The sequence below is a fragment of the Gopherus flavomarginatus genome, chromosome 2, assembly GCF_025201925.1.
Source record: "Gopherus flavomarginatus isolate rGopFla2 chromosome 2, rGopFla2.mat.asm, whole genome shotgun sequence".
NCBI lineage: Eukaryota > Metazoa > Chordata > Testudines > Testudinidae > Gopherus > Gopherus flavomarginatus.
In genome coordinates, this window is record NC_066618.1 from 2,736,691 (window position 1) to 2,758,561 (window position 21,871).

At 51.4% G+C, this 21,871-nt stretch overlaps 1 protein-coding gene across 8 annotated transcripts in view; it reads right to left on the reverse strand.

Moving 5' to 3' along the window:
- Window positions 1-2,725: 2,725 nt before the first annotated feature.
- LOC127045842 (zinc finger protein 436-like) overlaps window positions 2,726-21,871 on the reverse strand; it is a 72,002-nt gene continuing 52,856 nt past the window's right edge. For 3 of the 8 annotated variants that reach the window (XM_050942547.1, XM_050942555.1, XM_050942556.1), the window contains exons 2-7: window positions 17,357-17,515; window positions 13,550-13,924; window positions 10,108-10,231; window positions 9,202-9,315; window positions 8,613-8,726; window positions 2,726-7,303 (exon numbers count right to left, since the gene is read on the reverse strand). In XM_050942547.1, the coding sequence (XP_050798504.1) occupies window positions 6,060-7,303; window positions 8,613-8,726; window positions 9,202-9,315; window positions 10,108-10,231; window positions 13,550-13,924; window positions 17,357-17,515 (2,130 nt within the window). In that variant the 3' untranslated portion in view covers window positions 2,726-6,059. Of the gene's footprint in view, window positions 7,304-8,612; window positions 8,727-9,201; window positions 9,316-10,107; window positions 10,232-13,549; window positions 13,925-17,356; window positions 17,516-17,942; window positions 18,036-21,871 lie in introns of those variants that run through there. The other 5 variants (XM_050942550.1, XM_050942549.1, XM_050942551.1 and 2 more) reach the window with 3 other exon arrangements.

Genomic DNA, 21,871 nt, shown 5'->3' on the forward strand with positions numbered 1-21,871 from the left:
GCCGGTGGGAAGGCCAGGAGATGGGTGAGCAATTGTGCCACGGCCATGGGAGTGTTTTGTCCAATGCTGTTTGCCATTCCTGGTGGCTGTGGGTGAGGCATGAACTGGATGACCTGCAGCCGGCTGCCTGGGCCACCTCACAAAGCCGCCCCCCCACCTTGCAGCAGAGGCCAGACTGAGCGGCCCCTTGGGGAGGGGACACGCCTGCATTGGGCAGGGTGGGGAAGTGTTGCCATACCTGCTCTGTGGATAAATGTGGGACCTTCCATTGAGTGAGTCTTAGCTGGAACAAAACCAGCTAAAAACACTTCTTAGGAGGAGCCACTTAGGGCAACACCCTGGGGGAGGCAGAGGCCGTGTTGGGGCCAGATGGGTCCAAGCAAGGAGGTGCTGCTAGCGCCGCTGTCCAGGAAGGAGTGGGGCTGCCCTGAGAAACCCAGGCCCAGGACAGAGAGAGATCTGGGAGCTAGTGAAAGTGGAGCCTGCTAGGGGCAGAGGCTCTGCAGACAAGCGTTTTCCTCAAGAGAAAGCCATGTCCTCCTGCCCCCAGGAGATGGAGGGATTTGCCACCAGCAGCCTCATATCAGGGAGCTGCTCATAAGAATGGCCAGACTGGGTCAGATCAATGGTCTATCTAGCCCAACAACCTGTCTCTGACAGTGGCCAGTGCCAGGTGCTTCACAGGGAATGACCAGAACAGGGCAACGATCAAGGGACCCAGCCCGGTGTCCAGTCCCAGCTTCTGGCAGTCAGAGGTTTAGGGACACCCAGAGTTGCGTCCCTGACCATTTTGGCTAAGAACCAGTCATGGACCTGTCTTCCACAACCGTATCTAATTATTCTTTGAACGATTATACTTTTGGCCTTCACAGCATCCTCTGGCAATGAGTTCCACAGGTTAACTGTGTTGTGTGAAGAAATACGTCCTTCTGCTTGTTTTAAACCTGCTGCCTGTTCATTTCATTGGGTGACCCTGGTGCTTGTGTTATGTGAGTGGATAAATAACACATCTTCATTCACTTTCTCCACACCAGCCATGAGTTTATATCATATGGGCTCCATTCAGCCCCCAGGGGTGCAGGCCTGCAGCGTGCATCTCTGTGCCCTGGGTGGGGGAACAGATGTACCATGCCATGTTTATACCTTCCCCCTCCCGCAAGAGTACTGCCTGGGGCGCACTACCCCCTCCCCCGCCACTACTGCCTGTAGTGAAGACTGCATGAGGGGGGGTCTGGGCCCACTGTGAGCAGTTGGGTGAGTGGTTCGGACTGTCTATCTGTCCAGCCACCACCAGCCATTGGAACTTCAGGGTGATACTAGGCCTGAATGCGAGATGGGGAATGCAGATCTTCTCCCATGGCAGTTTGATCATCAGTAAGTGGGAAAGGGGGAAGTGTTACGTTCTTCCCACCCTGGATTAATTCATCCGTACGCTGGTGCCGAAGGAATCCATCTACACTTACCACTTGGATCAGCACAGCTGGGAATGGCACCCCTCTGCCCAGCCTACGTCTGCTGCCAAACCCCAGTGTAGATGCAGCTGGACTCAAGGCAGGACTATGTACACTGCTCCCCCGCTATAACACAGTCCTCAGGAGACAAAAAATCTCACCGCATTATAGGTGAGACTGTTTATCAAACTTGCTTTGCCCCCCCTCCAGACGCCCCCCCATCCCTAATCATCCCCAGGACCCTATCCAACCCCCCTGTCCCCTGACTGCACCAACCCCTATCCACCCCCCGCGCCCCACAACAGGCACTCACCGGCAGCGATGCGAAGTGGGGCAGCCCGGCCCCCGCCCGCTCCCTCTGCCACCTCCCAGCCGCAGTACTCCGCTTCCTGCTGCCAGCGAATGCAGGGAGGTTGGGGAAGGATGGCTCCCCGCACTCACCTGGGGCCCCAGCCTGCTCCGCTTTCCTTGCCCCGGCCCCAGCTGCGTGGCTCAGGGGCAGCTGAGGAAAGGTCCTGCACTCAGCACCATGGCTGGGAGCTGGCAGAGTGGAGCTGGCTGGGGCTGGGCTGCTCCGCTTCCCACCACAGGTGAGTGCAGGACCTTTCCCCAGCCACCCCCAGCGACACGGCTCACCTGTGGCAGGAAGTGGAGCCCTGCATCTGGGAGCTGGCGGAGTGGAGTGGGCTGGGGCCAGGCTGCTCTGCTTCTGCCACTGCTGGTGAGTGTGGGGAGGGTCCCTTCCCCCGAGCTCCCTCCCCCAAGTGACACGGCTGGGGCCAGGGCGAGGGAAACAGAGCGGGCTGTCCCAGCCCCCTGCTAATTGCCCAGGGCCACTCTGGGACTGTGGGGCCCACAAAAATGCCCTCCCACAGCTCCTGCCCCCTAGACCTTGGGGGGGAAGCCCCTGATGGCCCTGCAGACCCTCTGCCCCTTATCAAACCCCTCAGCCCCAGGCTGGCCTGGCACTCTTAACAAGCTGCTCAGAGCAGCATCTCCAAGCTTTACCGCACTGTATGCATGTCACGGAGTCCCCGGGCGATGCTCTGGAACTGCTCCCCACAAAGCCAGTCAGGACTTTGGGGAGCCTCCTCTCCCTTGGAGCAGACTTGTTCAGGGCAAGAACCTCACACGGCTTCCTGGGTCTGACCTTGGAGCATTCAGCATCCTCTGCCCCTCCGTGCGCTTCCCACAGCGAGTCTGCCCCAGCAGGGTCCTGTGGAAACCACAGGGTCCTGCACCCTCACTTCACAGTCAGACGTGACACTCAGCCAGCCAGTAAAACAGAGGTTTATTCAATGACAGGAACACGGTCTAAAACAGAGCTTGTACGTACAGAGAACAGGACCCCTCAGCCGTGTCCATCCTGGGGGGCAGCGAGCCAGACACCCATGTCTGCACTCACTTCCCATCCCCAGCCAGCCCCAAACTGAAACCCCCTCCAGCCCCTCCTCCTCTGCTGAGTTCCTTTCCCGGGCCAGGAGGTCACTTGATCTCTTTGCTCTCCCACCGCTTTAGCATTCCCTTGCAGGGGGGAACGGCCCAGGCCATTAGTTGCCAGGAGACAGAGTGTTGGCCAGAAACTGAGGCACCCACACAGTATTCAGAGGAAACATTACAAACAGTCCCACTTCGACACAATGCAAACCCACATTATATCGGGGTAGAAGTGTAATAACTAGACCATCCCTGACAGGCGTTTGTCTAACCTGTTCTTAAAACCTCCAATGACAGAGACTCCACAACCTCCCTAGGCAATTTGTTCAGGTGCTTAACCACCCTGACAGTTGGAAAGTTTTTCTTAATGTCCAACCTAAACCTCCCGGGCTGCAATTTAAGCCCATTGCTTCTTGTCCTATCCGCAGAGGTTAACGAGAACCATTTTCCTCCCTCCTTGTAACCACCTTCTGTGTACTTGAAAACTGTTGTCAGGTCTGCCCCTTCAGTCTTCTCAAGACTGAACAAACCTAATTTTTTCAGTCTTCCCTCATGGGTCATGTTCTCTAGACCTTCAATCATTTTTGTTGCTCTTCTCTGGACTTTCTCCAGTTTGCCCCCATCTTTCCTGAAATGTGGCACCCAGAACTGGACGCAATACTCCAGCTGTGACCTAACCAGCATGGAGGAAAGCAGAAGAATTACTTCTCGTGTCTTGCTTACAATGCTCTTGGCTAGTACAGCCCAGAATGATGTTCGCAACAGTGTGGCCCTGGTGACTGCTGATTAGCTTGGCCTGTGTTAGCCCACAAGGTAAACACACAGCAACAGGCAGCTGACAGTGTCTTCCCTTGCCTGGAGATCCAGGCCAGCACACAACTATGGCACAATAGCCAAGTCAGTGCGCTGTTTACTATACAGCATAGGGAACCCCCTAGTGATGCCGGGATTTGGTTTGGGCTCTTCTCCTTCACACCTGCTCATTGCAGAAGGACATGCTGGGGTTCACTAGCCCCTGTGAACAGAACAGCTACACTGCGTCAGACCAATAGTACATCTAGCCCAGTATCTTGTCTTCTGACAGTGGCCAATGCCAGGAACTTCAGAGGGAATGAACAGAACAGGGCATTTTGGAGTGATCCACCCTGTTGTTCACTCCCAACTTCTGACAGACAGAGGCTACAGATAGAGCATAGGGTTGCATCCCTGCCCATCCTGGCTAATAGCCATTTATGGACCTATCCTCTATGAACTTATCTGGTTCTTGTTTGAACCCTGATATAGTCTTTGCCTTCACAACATCCTCTGGCAAGGAGTTCCACAGATTGACTGTGCATTGGGTGAAAAAATACTTTTTTTTTTTAAACTGCTGCCTATTAATTTTATATGTGACCCCTAATTCCTGTCTTATGGGAAAGAGTAAATAACATTTCCTTATTTACTTTCTCCACCCGTCATAATTTTATAGACCTGTCATATCCCTCCTTAGCCGTCTCTTTTCCAAGCTGAAAAGTCCCAGTCTTTTAATCTCTCCTCATATAGAAGCCGTTCCATAACCCTAATCATTTTGGTTACCCTTCTCTGTATCTTCTCCAATTCTAAAAAGCTTTTGTGAGAGGCAGTGGCCAGGACTGCACTCACTATTCACGGTGTGGTTGCACCTTGGATTTGTAGCGCGTCATTTTGAGAGTTTCTGCCTTAACTATCCCTTTCCGAACGGTTCCCAATATCCTCTGCTTTGGGTGCTCTAGCTCCTGCTGAAGCACTACAGAACAGCAGCCCAGAATGCACCGATCAAACCCCAGCTAGGCCCATGGCAGACCTGCAAACACAGGTATGATCACAGCTGCTCTGCAGGGAACTGTTACCTGTCATCTCCTCAGGGAGTCAAGGCCCCCAAAAACGAACAAACCCAGCTGTGTAGACAGGCCTGAAAGCTTCAAAAGCTCGTAGCTGAAGGTCTCATTTGAGGAAGGCCTGCAGGCGGCTATTGGGAAGGTAAATAGCTCGTAGCCAGAGCAGATCTGCTGTGTGATTAGTGGGGGAGGGCTGAACCCCCAACTGGACGCTCCGTTGTAGTTAGCGCTGCTGTGGCAGATGCAGTGGCTGCTCTGGAGAGTTCTCACAAGCACCCACACTACTCCTAGGTCAGGCGATGGTCATCGGAATTGAGCTTGGCTCCAATTCTCCCCTAGCCCTTTTAACTTCTGAATTACGTGTTTTGACCTTTACAGTGAAATACTCCTAGAGTCGGCCTTCCTGCGGCAGAACATCACACCTCACTGACACTCCCGCTTTGACCACCCTGCACCCAGCTTAAGTTTATTTTTTGCTGCTGCTCCAGGGTATTTGAGGGTATCACCCCCCCACCAGCTGCATGGGAAGCAGGAATGTCACAAATAGAACCGGTCACCAGTAGACCAGAAATCACTGCTTCGAGTTTGCCAATCGCTTCCACAGACAGGCGAGCCAGACGCTGCATACCTGCTCTCATCCGCCAGGGTGGAGCTCGGCTTCCATTTCAGGAGGGCTGAAGGTGGTGAGGCTCAGTGGTAAGAGCATAGGCGGCCTGTAGTGTAGACCTGGCTCTGCCCCTGGCTTGCACTGCAAATGCAGGCACTTCTCAGCCTCACCGCACGTCCGAGCCCCCAGCCGTACGGACTGCGGGAAGCCGTCCAGCACGGGCAAGCAGAGTGCGTTTGTCTGTAGCACCCTGGAGGACAAAGTACTGTTAACCCAGCACGCCTGCCGACGCTCACTCCCAACAGCCTCTGCTCCACTTCTTCAGTCGTGGTAGGAAGTTGTTCATGTTACAGTAGCTCGTAGGCCTGCACTACCCATCCCTGCAGAGCACAGCCTGCTGGCGACGTTCCCACCGGCGGTGCCAGCGGTCAGGAGACTGTTCGTACAAACAAAACAGCTGCGGCTGCTTAGATGCTTCCAACGCATTGTTCAGTCCGTCGTGGGGTCTCTTCCCCAGGCGCGGCACGTAATGGCTGCTTGCAGCTCACATTCAATACGGTCCTGCGTCACCTCGCATCGAGCGCTCCCCTCCCATCTGGCATGCAGAGAGGGCGTGGGATTCACTGCAGTGTTTCATATGGGGCGGATCTGGCTAGTCTCTGGGGGAGGCTCTCCCCGTGCAGCTCCCAACGCAGGGCTCGACCCCTACTACCCAGTATTTTCCATTTTCAGGTACAGCAGCTGGTTCTTGAACTCGGCCCCCGCCGTGGCCGGCGTGCCGCCCTGCTGGCTGGTGTGTGCGCACTGGTGCAGCCTCAGGGACTGCTGGCAGCGGAAGCTCTTGGCGCAGGCGGAGCACTGGAAGGGCCGCTCGCCCGTGTGGACGCGCTGATGCTTCAAGAGGTGCTCCTTCTGCACAAAGCTCTTCCCGCACTCGCCGCACTGGTAGGGCCGCTCGCCCGTGTGGATCATCTGGTGGCGCACCAGCCAGGAGTGGCAGACGAAGCTCTTGCCGCACTCCAGGCACTTGTAGAGCTTCTCCTTGGTGTGGTTGCGCAGGTGTTTGAGGAAGTAGGGCTTCTGGGCGAAGCTCTTGCCGCACTGGGTGCACTTGTAGGCGCGCTCGCCGGCGTGGGTGTTCTGGTGCATGGTCAGGTTGGTGAGGCGGGTGAAGCTCTTCTCGCACTGGGCGCACTTGTACGGCTTCTCGCCAGTGTGCGTGCGCCGGTGCTCCACCAGTGTGGAGAGGCGGCTGAAGCGCTTCTCGCACTCCGGGCACTTGTAGGGCTTCTCGCCGGTGTGGGTGCGCTGGTGCTCCAGCAGGGTGGAGAGGCGGCTGAAGCACTTGGCGCACACACTGCACTGGTAGGGCTTCTCGCCGGTGTGGGTGCGGAGGTGGGTGGTGAGCGTGGACTGGTGGATGAAGCCCCTGCCGCACTCGGGGCACACGTGGGCGCGCTCGCCGGTGTGGGTGCGGTAGTGGTTGGTGAGGTTGGACTGCTGCATGAAGCCCTTGCCGCACTCGGGGCACACGTGGGCGCGCTCCCCGGTGTGGGTGCGGTAGTGGTTGGTGAGGTTGGACTGCTGCGTGAAGCCCTTGCCGCACTCGGGGCACACGTAGGAGCGCTCGCCCGTGTGGGTGCGCTGGTGCTGCACAAAGTGCTCCCTGCGGCTGAAGCACTTCCCGCACTCGGAGCAGAGATAGGGTCGCTCCGTCACGGGGGCCCCCAGGCACACGGTGCTGGCTTTCAAGGGGCTGAAGTCTCTCTCGTGCTGGGTGGGTTTCTCTGGCATATGTACTGCCAGGGTCATGTCTGGACCGTTGGAGGGAAGGCCGTGCTCAGCACTATGGTAAATATTCTCTTCCGGTCTTTGAGCCGCAGTCCAGTGTGGCTCCAGCTCCTGTGAATCCTGCTCCTTGTTCTTCTCGTGGCTGGTGAGCCAGGTGTCGGCTGGAACAGCAGGGAAGGCAAATGTAATTCACAGGGCAGACTGGGAGAAATGAAACTATGCTGCATAAAGGGGTGGGGGGAACCAACTCTCTGGCCATGCATCAGAGACCAAACGAGGGGGAGGCTGGGCCTCTGGGTACATCACTAGAGTCCTTCTCTGCCACAGACCTAGGGCAGAACACAGCCTCTCCCTGCCTCACTTCCCATCTGCTAGTGGGGGACAGCAATCCTGCCCTATCGCTCAGGGCTGTGGGGAGGATAAAGACACAGCTTGGGAGGTGTTCTCCATAAATCGCCCCAAAACTTCCTCGTCATCCATCTTCACATTCCTCCACAAAACTCTCCTTCGGCACACCACCATGCAGCCTCTGACACACAGGCTGCATGGCCTGTCATACGGACCAATATTGTCCCTTGTTCTCCTGTCCTCCCCCATCTGTTTGTACCCACAGGTTGTCTCATCTTACGCTTAGATTGTAAGTCCCTCAGGGCAGGGACCAACTTTTTGTTCTGTGTCTGTACAGCACCTAGCACAGTGGGGTCCCGATCCAGGACTAGGGCTCTTAGCAGCCACAGTAATACAAATAATTACTACCAATCATAATGAAGATCCTGCAGGACTCAGACACTACAGGGATGGGGCTACCGAAGAGACAGACCAATAGGTCGAGATGCAAAGGACGTTGGCATGTCTTTGGGTACAAATCCTCCCTGCCACACAGGCAAGTAAGGTAACGACTGATTCTATCTGGAATCACAACTGAGAGAGTTCTCCCTAAATCCCAACACGGGGAGACACAAAACGGGAACTTCACAAAGGGCCAAGTTCTGCACTCAAATGTGCCCATGCAGCTCCCACTGATCACACGAGCATGCACTTGAGAGAAGAGTTTGCTCCAGCACCTCAGTGCCACTTGGAGCTGAGAGTCACCAGGCAAGAGAGCCTAAGGGAGAACATTTCTTGTCCCTGATCCCTTCTAGTCAATCTAGCCATGCATTTCTACCATGCTCCCCTCCGGGACAGCATCTGAGCACCCCAAGGGGTATCAGCACAGCAAAGTCCCACAGGTGGTGTCACTCCCACCCCCAAAGCAGTCCTGCTAACGGTGTCCCATCTGAATCTTCAAAGGGATAAACTGTCCTGTGGGGTATGCAGCATTCTTCTTCCTGCTGTGACTGAGGCCTGCCACAGAGATCACGCTGCTCACACTGGACTACAGGAGAGCTTTACAAGTGTAACACTTTTCTTTGCGCTCATGCTTTTAAACTGGACTGCCAGGATTCAGACACAGCTGGGCCTATCACACACCTGCCATGGGCTCTGTAGGGGCTTCTCTTTCTTCTGCATCCTGCTGCTCCTCAGCAATTGGCTCTTCCTCTTGTTTAATCTCAGCGGCGGTTTCGAGGATAGAAATCGCAGACGCTGTTCATTGAAAAGAGAACTGAGTGAGGGCTTTCTAACAATCACAGGACATAAATAGCTTGTGCCTCCCGGGTGTCGCTGGACAGCAAAGACTTGCCACACATGCAGCCGAGCCAAGTCCTATTGCTAATGCAGCCCTCGCTCCTTTGGAAAATTGTTCCATAAACCTTTCCAAATGAGCCCAAGCCCCAAAACCTCCATCTCTGGGGCAGGCAGTCACTGAGTAGAAACCTGCCTTGCTAAACAGGATCTAGAGGAAACAAACCAAGTGGTTAAGTGCACTGACTGGTCCGCACACTCAACAAGGAGGGACTAGAGCCAGAAATAGTTTTGATTGCTAGAGACAAAATCTGACATAAGAAAACTACTGATTTTTTTTTTTTAAAGCAAGCAGTTCCAATGGCAGATGGAGGCTTGCTGAAGTTACAGCTGCTCGCTTCCCCCGCTGTTTGAGTCCATTTCAGCCAATCCTCACCTGTGCTGGGATCTGCAGTGGTTTCTCTTTCCTCCGACTCCCGCTGACCCCTCACACATGGCTCTTCTCCTCGCTCAATTCGGGACAGGATGTCAGGTTTGGAAATTGCATAGTCTGTTTATGGGAGAGGACATAGTGGCTATTAATAAACAGATAACTTATAGCAAAGAATTGTGACTTGTTTTAAATCAATCCCCTTCTATCCCTGTAGGCGACCTGTAATCTGAGTAAAAAGCAGCCCCTGCGTAGCACCTCCTATGCGGGATGTCGAAGCACTCCACAAAGAGCGGATGAATCTCAGCCACCCAGAAGCCAGAGGAGTATTGCTGCTGCATTGCACGGAGGGAAGAGAGCAAGTGACATGCCCAAGGTCCCATAGGGTCTGTGGCACAGCTGGGACCAGAACCAAAGTCTCGAGTTCCAGCTCTGAGTTTAGTCCCACCATCATCATTCCCTTATGCAGGAACATCAGTTACTTGCACTGCTTCTCTATGACGCACCTTTTATACAGCTGAATTTACCACACCCCACACAACATCCGATTCGCATCTCTCATGCGCACGTGTAAGTTACAGGTGAGTGAGTACATCGATGCCAACAGGAGTTATACATGTGTTCATGTCAGAGCAAGATCAAAATCAGGCCCACAAAACACGAAGGGGTTTCCACATACAAGGGCTGAGCCTATGAGTAAAGACAACTGCTATTCATGTCTTCAGAGCACCGAACACTGACCACTGCCACCACACTGTGCATCGGCTTTCTGCCATGACAAAACTGAATGCAGGCAGGCGTGCACGGCCCCAGAACTCCCAGGAGTTTGAGAACACCCCTTAGCTGGTGGAGTCCAGCCAACACTCCAGAAGTCAAGCATTTTCTAATAAATAAGTGAAACATGTTCCTTACCCAGTGAGATCATATATTCATAATTCCCCTTCATCACATTCTTGTACAGCTCCTTCTGCCAGTCTTCTAAGTTCTCCCACTCCTCCTGGGAGAAGACGGCGCTGTCATCAAACATCACCGGCACCTGACATCAAACGTTCACTTAGCACTTTGCTTTAACTCACATCTCTTATACTTGTGTCACTAATATATAAAATAGATCAAGAGTGCCTAAAAAAGACAACTAGATTTAATGCAGAAATGGGCATTTTTTTAAACACACTGTTTATGCTACAATTTAATGTTCATTATATTTGAAAGAACAATAGTAAAACGATGCAACAAATGAAAACAAAGGGGGATAGAATTCACTGACAGAGAGAAGCAAAGGAATACAGTCTGTATTGTGATGCCACAGAACGAAAGCTGAGTTACAATGAGACTAACAAAAGCCAGAAGGGTCCCATTTAATACCATCACTCCATAAGATTCCAGCTGCACCAAACATGGAGCAACATTTCTTCCCCTTTAACAAGCATTTTTCTTAGATATTTTAAAGTTTATGGTTGCAAAGATACAGGGCCAGATTCAGATCTTTTGCATTGGTGTGAATCTAGCGTAACACCACTGAGTTACTCCAAGGCAGTGGAAAAGTATGCCTTGTTTTGTGGAAAGTAACCAATTCGTCTCCAGTTGTATTCCAGACCATTAAAGCTGCTTTACAGCACAGTAAGATGCTGAGTTCTGAGTTATGAAAAGCATGTTGGAAACACTTTTTCTAGGACATCTGCACGCTGCACTCGGACACTACACAATGGGCGCTAATACGAGAACCTGGACATGCTGCTGTAAATCACAACAATCCAAGTCGTAACACTGGAAGCGGAAGAGGGATTATTTAGCTTGGGAATGAATTATGAAAGGAGGAGAAGCCAGAGACGACATCACCAGTGTCAGAGGGATGGGTAAGGAAAAGGGACTCTCTGTTAGTGTTCCCCTAGCTTTGGCTGAGGAAGGACTCCTGCAGGTCTGAGCAGCAAAACACCATATCTTTATCTGAGAAGTTAGTGTCTGTGTATCATCATCTGCAGGAAGCCTTCTAGAGACCCTTTAGGGGATCACAGTTCAGAGACAAACTGCAAAAAACAAAGTGTCTGCTTCTGGCTGTACAGACAGGCCTCAGTACAGGGAACGAGGGAAAATGAGTCCGGACATACCCGATTTGATGTCTTTCAAAGCTACGAGAGCTAGACACACTCAGGCACGGTTATTGGGGGGGACTGGATCCTAGGTTGGGGAGGGAGTGTGGGCACAGCAGACAGTCTCCTGGAGGAACAACTATGGCCTGAGGCACTGTTACCAGCACGCTACCAACAGCTGATCTTAGTAACTTACCCTTCCCTTGGAGCAGCATAGCTCCTGGCACAGGCTTCTCTCCTCTCTGAACAGGGATTCTTTGGCTGGCCTGGAGGTTAGGGGTGCTACCTGCATGCTCAAGAACAAAGGACCCTCTGCTCCCAAAAGAGGATAAACTCACCCCAACAGCCAGCACAAGAGGGCTGCAGTGGGAGTTGGGGTTCTCCCGATAAGAGCCCCAGATGGATGGTATAGGAACGATTTCTAGGTAACTATCCAATGAACCCTCCAGACAAATGTGACTAGCTAATGCTAGTGGCTAATCAAGGCACTGACTCTATTCAACCCATTTTGCAATGGGGAATCAAAGGGCCTCTGAATCAGAGATATGAAAAATCTAGGACTATCAATTAATCGTAGTTAACTCAAGCAATTAACTCAAAACAAATTAACTTGATTAAAAAAATTAATCTCAAGTAATCACAGTTTTAATCATACTGCTAAACAAGAATAGAATACCAATTGAAATTTATTATATATATTTTTGGATGTTTTTCTACATTTTCAAATACATTGATTTGAATTACAACACAGAATACAAAGTGTAGATTGCTCACTTTACATTTTATTACAAATATTTGCACTGTAAAAAAAAGAAAAGATAGTATTTTTCAATTCCTCTCGTATAGGTACTGTAGTGCAATCACTTTATCGTGAAAGTGCAACTTACAGAAGTAGAAATTTTTTTTATGTAACTGCACTCAAAAACAAAACATTGTAAAACTTTAGTGCCCACAAGTCCACTCAATCCTACTTCTTGTTCAGCCAATCGCTAAGACTAGCAAATGTGTTTACGTTTACAGGAGATAATGCAGCTCACTTATTTACAATGTCACCTGAAAGTGAGACCAGGCGTTTGCATGGCACTTTTGTAGCCAGCATTTGCATGGAATTTATGTGCCAGATATGCTAAACATTCGTATGCCCCTTCCTGCTTCAGCCACCATTCCAGAGGACATGCTTCCATGCTGATGACAGGTTCTGCTCGATAATAATCCCAAGCCGTGTGGACTGATGCATGTTCATTTTCATCATCTGATGCCACCAGCAGAAGGTAGTTCAGGTTCTGTAGTTTCTGAATTGGAGGGTTGCTCTTTTAAGACTTCTGACAACATGTTCCACATCTCGTCCCGTTCAGATTTTGGAAGGCACTTCAGATTTTTAAACCTTGGGCTGAGTGCTGTAGCTATCTTTAGAAAACTCACATTGGTACCTTCTTTGCATTTTGCCAAATCTGCAGTGAAAGTGTTCTTAAATCAAACAACATGTGCTGGGTCGTCATGCGAGACTGCCACAAAACATATGGTAGAACATGGGTAAAACCACAGAGCAGGAGACATACAATTCTCCCCCAAGGAGTTCAGCCACAAATTTAATTAACACATGTTCTTAACAAGTGTCATCAGCATGGAAGCATGTCCTCTGGAATGGTGGCTGAAGCACAAAACGGCATACAAAGGTTTAGCACATCTGGCACATAAATTCCATGCAAATGCCAGCTACAAAAGTGCCATGCAAACGCCTGTTCTCACTTTCAGGTGATACTGTAAATAATAAGCAGGCAGCATTATCTCCCATAAATGCAAACAAACCAGGTTAGCTACTGGTTGAACAAGAAGTAGGACTGAGTAGACTTGTAGGTGCAAAAGTTTTACATTGTTTTGTTTTTGAACGCAGTTATGTAAAAAAAAGAAATTCTACATTTGTAAGTTGCGCTTTCATGATAGCCTGCTCTACAGCACTTGTATGAGGTGAACTGAAAAATACTATTTTCTTGATCTTTTTATAGTGCAAATATTTGTAATACAAAATATCAAGTGAGCACTGTACACTCTGTGTTGTTTTGTAATTGAAATCAACGTATTTGAAAATGTAGAAAACATCCAAAATATTTAAATGTGGTATTCTATTATTAACAGTGCGATTAAAACTGTGATTAATCACAATTATTATTATTTTTTAAACCATCTGACAGCCCCAGAAAAATCCCTTTGTTACCCAATACAGGCTCAGCCTTTACTTCCTGTATTAACTGGGGTATGATTACCTTTGGGACTTCTCCATTAATACCAGGAGGAAGCCTCAGGATCCAAAAGTTCCTGTTCTTCAGCAGGTTCTCCATGTTCTCCAGCCTCCTCTGCAGCAGCCCGTACTCCTGGATCAGAGTTCCCAGCACAGTCCACTTACTCTCCAGCTGGTTCCCAAACTCCAACTCGGTTTTCTCACACTCAAATATTTTCTTCTCAGCCATCCCAGTTCTCCCCTCCAGACTCAGCAACCGTGTGGCAAACGAATCCACCTTCCTCTCCACAGCTTGGATGGCAGCCACTAGGGTCCACATTGAAATCTCTGCTGTTTGCACAGAGGTTCGTTCAGGCTGGGAAGACATCAGGTGCTGTGACTCTGCATCCCATTCCTGAGCCTGTTTGCAAGGAGAGAGAAGGGAAATGGAGCTAGAGTCAGATACAGAGAATCAGCACAAGAGCCGTTCACATGCCGCAGACTCCTCAGCACCGTGCAACCTTTACTCCGACAGCGTCACTGTCCTGATGCGACAAATGAGCTCTGTTGACATCTTCATTAGAATTATAAACTCCTCGAAATGAGGCTCATAAAAAGTTCAGCTGCCCTGGGCTGACTTGTGACATAAATATTAGCTACGTAACCCAGCTATTTTCTTCTTAAATTAGGGCTGTGACGGCCTGAAGTGGAGTTTGTCAGCAGAGTCAGGAACCCTAGACAGAACTTTATACCCACACAGGGGAGGTTTACAGGCTGCCTCCAGCTTGAAATTGTGTTAGTTTCTAAAGTGCGAGTTAAGACTAGCATCAGCTCTTACAGCTGCCCTTTAGTCAGCCTGCTAGTTTCGATGATGACACACTCCTAAGTTCTGTTAAATGTTTCTCATCCCTGTTGCCGTGTGAAAGACCCAGAGTGAAAACGCCTACACGAAGGGATGTCAAGTGCCCAGTGTAAATAAATAAAGAAAAGATCCTATAATCTTCCTCAAATTTCCTTCTGTTGTAGTCTCTCTCACTGTTACTTGTAACAGTATTAATGATTTTAAGTTGATGTCCCCTTGAAGTTTGCTGACGCCATGTTGTGTAAGTTCATGTTGCTACAGCTGCTGCATGAGAGATGCTACAAACAATTTTAGTGAAATACAAGCGTGTGTACACACTGTACAAATAAAAAGTGGTTTTAAAAGCAGTTTTGGAGGTGGCCAAACTCTCTACCTGCTGGTGGCTTGATCATTTTCCATTCAAAATGCCAAGTTCGTTTATTTGGAAGAAGCTAGTGCAATGTAGCTCTGCTACTGGGAGTCACAACCCAGTGGATTCTGGTTATATAGGAATCTACAGTGCTTTCCTGCCAACCAGCAGATCCTGACTGCTGTACTAGGAACCACAGAGTTAGCAGTTCCGTGTTTTTCACGGAATATCTTTATCCACACTTCTGACATTTACACACTGAGGGGTCCCTCAAATTCTCAGGAACTATTCAGACATGTAAAGTTACTCACATGAGTAAGTGCCACTTTCATTCCTGCAGACTATTATCCTTTGCTGCAGGTCAGCCATGCAATTCTAGTTCATTTCATTCACAGCCTAAGCGACTGAATGGCAATGATGCTTGATAAAGTTTTGTCACTGACATGACCTCTCATGAGAGCGCCAGCGAAACAACGTACAAGCAAGGGAGGTCGTGTCATCTTTAAAACAGTGTCAGACACTAGAGGAATGATACAAAACTGTACAGCAGAAAGGATCTATTTTAAAATGAAGAATCACAGTGACGGTCAGAATCTAGGCTGCCTTTTCAAAACTGATCACCCTTACACACAACACTCAAATGCAAGACAAAGGTTATCTTTGCACACAGCTCAGAGGTAAGCAGCAAAAAAAGGCATGAGTCCTTGTCCACATGGGAAAGTTTGACCAGTTATACTGGTATAGGCACACCAGTATAACACCACACCCCACGTGGACACACTCATTTGGGTATAACAGCACCTTTTCCCAGTTTAGAGTCAGAGCATTTAAGGCCAGAACCACCCACCAAACCATTTAGCCTGTCACAGCCCACCAATCCCAGCCAGCTCCCTCACACTGAACCCAACATGTGACATTTGCCCCGAGTAACACAGCCCACAAGAGGCTAGTAACTCCTTCCCAAGCAACATAACTAGGCTAGTTTAAATTCCTACCTTAGCTTATACAAAAAACCCAAAACAAAACCCAAAATCTCTCCCGTGTAGACCAGACCTGAGTCCTTAACACCCAAATCCTACACAGTGAAAGAGAATTTAGCTCATCAGAAGCTTGGTGCTTGTTTTCTATGGGCCAAACCCAATACATCATCCCCCACATATTTTTTACTCAGGATATTCCACACACTGCTGGGATCAGTGTTCCAAGAACGTCTAGAGGTCCCAATCACAGTCAAGGCTCCACTGAGACTGACATTCCTGTAGCGTCAAAGAGCCCCCATTACAGACCAGGACTCCATTGTGCTATGCCCCAAAGAGTTCACAGTCTGAAGTGTAAGACAAGAGACAACAGATGGAGACAGACAGAGACATGGGGGAGTATAAGGAGACAACGAGACAGTACTGGTCAGCATGTAGGCAGAGGGCTCTGCATGCTAGCTGCCTAACCGTGGTGAAGTTTTTTGTAGGCCTGGTAGCTTAGTGGCTGTTGCGGGGGGAGGGGGGAGGAGGGCTCTCCCAACATGAGGGGAAGCAGGGGAGAAAGCACATAGGTGACACGTTTGAAAATCTAACCAGTGGGTGACAGTGGCTGGCACTGACCTTGAAGGTGGATGGGGAGGGTGGGGCTAGGCTGTCAAGACACTTGAAAGTGAAGATAGGCTTTTGTTTGTTGAACTGGAGAAGAGGGAATGAACAGGCAGCACATTTAAAACAAACAAAAGGAAGTATTTCTTCACACAATGCACAGCCAACCTGTGGAACTCCTTGCCAGAGGATGTTGTGAAGGCCAAGATTATAACAGCGTTCCAAAATGGAACCAGACAAGTTAATGGAGGATAGGTCCAACAATGGCTATTAGCCAGGCTGGGCAGGGATGGCGTCCCTAGCCTCTGTTTGCCAGAAGCTGGGAATGGGCGACATGGGATGGATCACATGAGGATTCCCTGTTCTGTTCATTCCTTCTGGGGCACTTAATTTTGGCCACTGTCGGAAGACAGGACACTGGACTAGATGGACCTCTGGCCTGACCCAATGTGGCTGTTCTTATGAGCCTGTGGAAGGATTCAAAGCAGGGAATGACGTGTTCAGAGCAACAAGCTATGAAAGTGACCTTGGCAGCAGCACGCTGAATGGACACAAGCTGGGCAAGACTGCACTTGCCAAGGCTGGGGGAAGAAGGTGGCAGTAACTGAGAGGCGAGCAGATGAGAACCTGGGGGTGAGTGTTTCAGCTGTGAGGCTGGATAAGAAAGGCTTTCTCTCAGAGATGTTGTGCAAAAAGAATCAGGAAGATTTAGACATAGCTTGAATGAAAGGGCCTAGAAATTGATCTGAGTCAAAGAGGAGGCCCAGGTTACAGGCCTGAGTGACAGGCAGAATGGGGGTGCTGTCCACAATGATCAAGGAACGAGGTAGCAGGTAAGAGTAAGGTGAAGGGAGAAAAATTAAGAGCTCTGATTTAGCCACGTTGAGCTTAAGCTGACAGCTAGAAACCCGCAAGGAGATGTCAGAGACAGGCTGAGAGTCCAGCTTGGCCAGAAGGCGCCAGGTCTGAAGCAGAGGGACAGGTCTGCGTGCCACCAGCATAGAGAGGAGAGCTGGATTTGTGCCTGCAGAGATTACCCGGAGGGATTGTCCTGCGCACCGCAGACGGTCTGTGTCGTGCAGAGCTAACGTGCAAGGACTCAGTGCAGCAGCCCCCTGCCCCGGCCGTGCCCCACGGGTCAGCGGTCTCCCTGAAGCCAAGGGGACTCCCTGCAGGGCAGAAGTGATGCAAGTCTGGAAGCGTTTCCAGGATCGGGACCTAAACAGACCAGACAGACCCAGGGTGAGAGAAGAGCGAGCGCCTCACTCCGCGGCAGCCCGAGCCCAGTGCCTGTCGGCGGGCGGGGGGGCGGGGGGCTGCGGGCCCCGCTAGGGCCGGGCCGGGGCAGAGTGGCGGATCGAGGGGCACTGAGGGAGGCCGGGCCGGGCTGGCGCTGGGGGTCCCCGTTCACACAGCAGCGCCACCGCCCAGGCCGGTCCCCGAGGAGCAGCTCCGGGGCGGTGGGGGCGGGGGCCGCGCGGACCGGCCCGGGGGACTCCGGCAGCTCCCGCCCCGCGGGAAACGCGCCGAGACCCGGCACCGAATCCCCGGCTGCGCTCGTGCGGGGCCGCTCGGTTCCGAACGGAAAACACCGGCCCGGGCCCGGCGGCGCGTCCCCGACAAACGGAGCCCGCCGGGCCCTTACCTGGGCAGCGGCCCGCTCGGCCATGGCCCCCCCGGGCGGGCGGGGCTTCTCCAGCGGGCCCGGCCCGGCCGAGCTCCGCTCCCGCTCCGGGCTGGGCAGAGTCCCGGCGCCGCTGCCGGGCGGAGCGCAGTGCATGCCGGGAGCGGGGCTGGCGGTCCGCGGTCTCCCAGCGCCCCCTGGCGGCCCTGGGGGGAGCAGCCCCGCTCGCGCGCCGAGGCGGGGGGGGCGGGTGTCCCCCCCCTCCGCCGGGACCCTCCCCCACATACCCCCGCCCCACCCCAATCTCCCTCCCCCTCCTCCTGCCCCCTCCCCACCTCTATCCCCCACATACCCCCGCCCCACCCCAATCTCCCTCCCCCTCCTCCTGCCCCCTCCCCACCTCTATCCCCCACATACCCCCGCCCCATTCCATTCCCACCCCACATTGCCTGCCCCAACCCTTCCTCCTGCCCAGCCCCCTCCCCACATTCCTCACCCCCTGGAGATGCTCCTTCAGCAGGGCCTGGGCACATTAGATTAGTGTGTTTGTATTGCTGGGGGTGGGGGGACACCTGCACCCACCTGACTCAACTGCTGGGGGTAGGAACCCCACGGGATCACCCATTTTCACCCTCTCCTCCCCACTTTTCAATCAGTAATTGTTCCTCCTGCCCCATTGTCCTCTGTGGATTTTGGAAGAGGGGCCGGGGCAGGAGCTGTGTTGACGCCACATGTGGCCAGTCTGAACTTGGGAGAGCGGGCAGTGAGCACGCCTGGCTCTGAGGCTCTTTGGTGCACGTGTGGAGTTCCCCAATGATATCACCAGACCTCCAAGAGCAATCAAGCTGTGCCCCAGGGCAGCCCTTGGGAACACCGGCCCCAGGGGCCATTGCGGTATTGAGCGAGATTAACACACTGTTGAAATCCCACGGAGGCTCTGAGTTGCCCAATTTCATGGGCACAGGTTTGGAAAATTCTGGCCTTTGTGCACCAGCTCTATGAGACACCAGCTCTATGGGGCTGAGCCTGTGAGCCCCACAGGAGGGCCCAGGCCTGGGCCTTATCCTGAGTCTCCTTTCCATAAACATGTACACATGCCCAAGCTGACCCCGCTCTTGGGATTCAATAAGAAATTCCAGGTGGTTTCCAGATACGAGATAAGATTCCCAATCCCGCTGCCCTTACCCTGGGGAGTCCTCCCACTGAGGCCTTGTCTACACCACAAAGTTGCAGCGCTGGTGAGGGAGTTATAGCGCTGCAACTTAGGAGGTGTACACATCTGCAGGGCATCACCAGCGCTGCAACTCCCTGTTTGCAGCGCTGGCCGTACACCCGTTGAAACTCGGGTGTAGAGGATCCAGCGCTGGTGATCCAGCGCTGGTCATCAGGTGTAAACACTCACCAGCGTTTTTCTTGACCTCCGTGGAATAAACAGGTATCCCAGCATACCAGAGGAAGCCTCTCTGGTAATCAAGCAGGTCTCCTTCCCCGCAGTTTGCAGGGGGGTTCGGGGAACGCGAGAGCAAACCGCGGGGAAGCAGGTCTCCTTCCCCGCGGTTTGCTTCCGCGTTCCCCTAACCCTCGTGCAAGCAGATCTCCTTCCCCGTGGTCTGCAGGGGGGTTCGGGGAACGCGACAGCACACTGCGGGGAAGGAGATCTGCTTGCACGGGGGTTCAAAAAACACCAGAGCAAACCGCTGGGAAGGAGACCTGCTTGCAGGGGGGTTCGGGGAACACCGGAGCAAACCGCTGGGAAGGAGACCTGCTTGCACGGGGGTTCGGGGAACGCGACAGCACACCGCGGGGAAGGAGACCTGCTTGGGGGGGGGGGTGTTGAGGGAACACTGGAGCAAACCGCGGGGAAGGAGACCTGCTTCCCCGTGGTTTGCTCTCGCGTTCCCCTAACCCCCCTTGAAGCCGCCCAACAGCACTGCAGTGTGGCCACATCTAACACCACTTGCAGCGCTGGTTGCTGTAAGTGTGACCACTCTGCAGCGCTGGCCCTATACAGCTGTACTAATACAGCTGTAACAACCAGCGCTGCAAAATTGTAGATGTAGACATACCCTGAGAAGGAGAAGGCTAATCAGGATTACACTGAATAGGCTTTGGCCCAAGAATGATTAGGAGGCAGACAGGTGTCACAGCAGGTTTAATGAAGTGGGACTGGAATAGGTTGGTAATCACAGAGACACAGCTCCACTCACACTGCTGTATTCTGATTAATTATCTTGAATGCACCTATGTTGTCGACAGATTAAAGGACAATTTCTGCCCTCAACTGCAGCAGCATATCAGGACCAAGTTCACTGAAATCAGTGGGGTTCTCTGGATTTACTCTGGCGTAACGGCAGAACTTGGTCTCCAGTTAGAACACATTAGAATACGCAGCTCCATTTCCCACAGCATGCGCTTCCGTGTCGAGATGGTGGCTTGGCATGGGAGTGTCTGGGACCCAGCATTCTGCCCCAGCTGCTCCTTGTGGTCTCAGCATCCATCAGTACTGGAGGGCCACATTTATCAGAGTCGAGAAGTATTTACATCAACGCTCACGTTGTAGAACAACTGCTAAGGGCCATCTCAATGCCAACACTTAGTCTTAGGTGGTCTATGAGAAGCTGTTCACAAGAAGTAACTGCACCTATGGTACTTGGATGCACTATACAAAGTATGTTAGATTTAAATCCAGCAAGGGCTGTTTCTTGTATATTTCACACATTTCCTACATCTTACAATGACCCAGCACAAGGGGCCAACTTGCAACCCTGTAACTGAAATAACTGCCTTGCTTTTTTCCCCCCACTAAATGTTGCCAACTGCCCCCTGCCCCTCTTAGGTCCTGTACTGAAGGAACTCCCGCAGGTCTGCAATCACAGAATATCAATATATTAGAAGCAAGAGGAAGACAAAGGACAGGGTAGGCCCACTGCTCAGTGAGGAGGGAGAAACAGTAACAGGAAACTTGGAAATGACAGAGATGCTTAATGACTTCTTTGTTTCGGTCTTCGCTGAGAAGTCTGAAGGAATGTCTAACAAAGTGAATGCTTATGGGAAGGGGGTAGGTTTAGAAGATAAAATAAAAAAAGAGCAAGTTAAAAATCACTTAGAAAAGTTAGATGCCTGCAAGTCACCAGCGCCTGATGAAATGCATCCTAGAATACTCAAGGAGTTAATAGAGGAGGTATCTGAGCCTCTAGCTATTATCTTTGGGAAATCATGGGAGACGGGACAGATTCCAGAAGACTGGAAAAGGGCAAATATAGTGCCCATCTATAAAAAGGGAAATAAAAACAACCCAGGAAACTACAGACCAGTTAGTTTAACTTCTGTGCCAGGGAAGATAATGGAGCAAGTAATTAAAGAAATCATCTGCAAACACTTGGAAGGTGGTAAGGTGATAGGGAATAGCCAGCATGGATTTGTAAAGAACAAATCGTGTCAAACCAATCTGATAGCTTTCTTTGATAGGATAACGAACCCTGCGGATAAGGGAGAAGCAGTGGATGTGATATACCTAGACTTTAGTAAGGCATTTGATACGGTCTCGCATGATATCCTTATCGATAAACTAGGCAAATACAATTTAGATGGGGCTACTATAAGGTGGGTGCATAACTGGCTGGATAACCGTACTCAGAGAGTAGTTATTAATGGCTCCCAATCCTGCTGGAAAGGTATAACAAGTGGGGTTCCGTAGGGGTCTGTTTTGGGACCGGTTCTGTTCAATATCTTCATCAACGACTTTGATGTTGGCATAGAAAGTACGCTTATTAAGTTTGCAGACGATACCAAACTGGGAGGGATTGCAACTGCTTTGGAGGACAGGGTCATAATTCAAAATGATCTGGACAAATTGGAGAAATGGTCTAAGGTAAACCAGATGAAGTTCAATAAAGACAAATGCAAAGTGCTCCACTTAAGAAGGAACAATCAGTTTCACACATACAGAA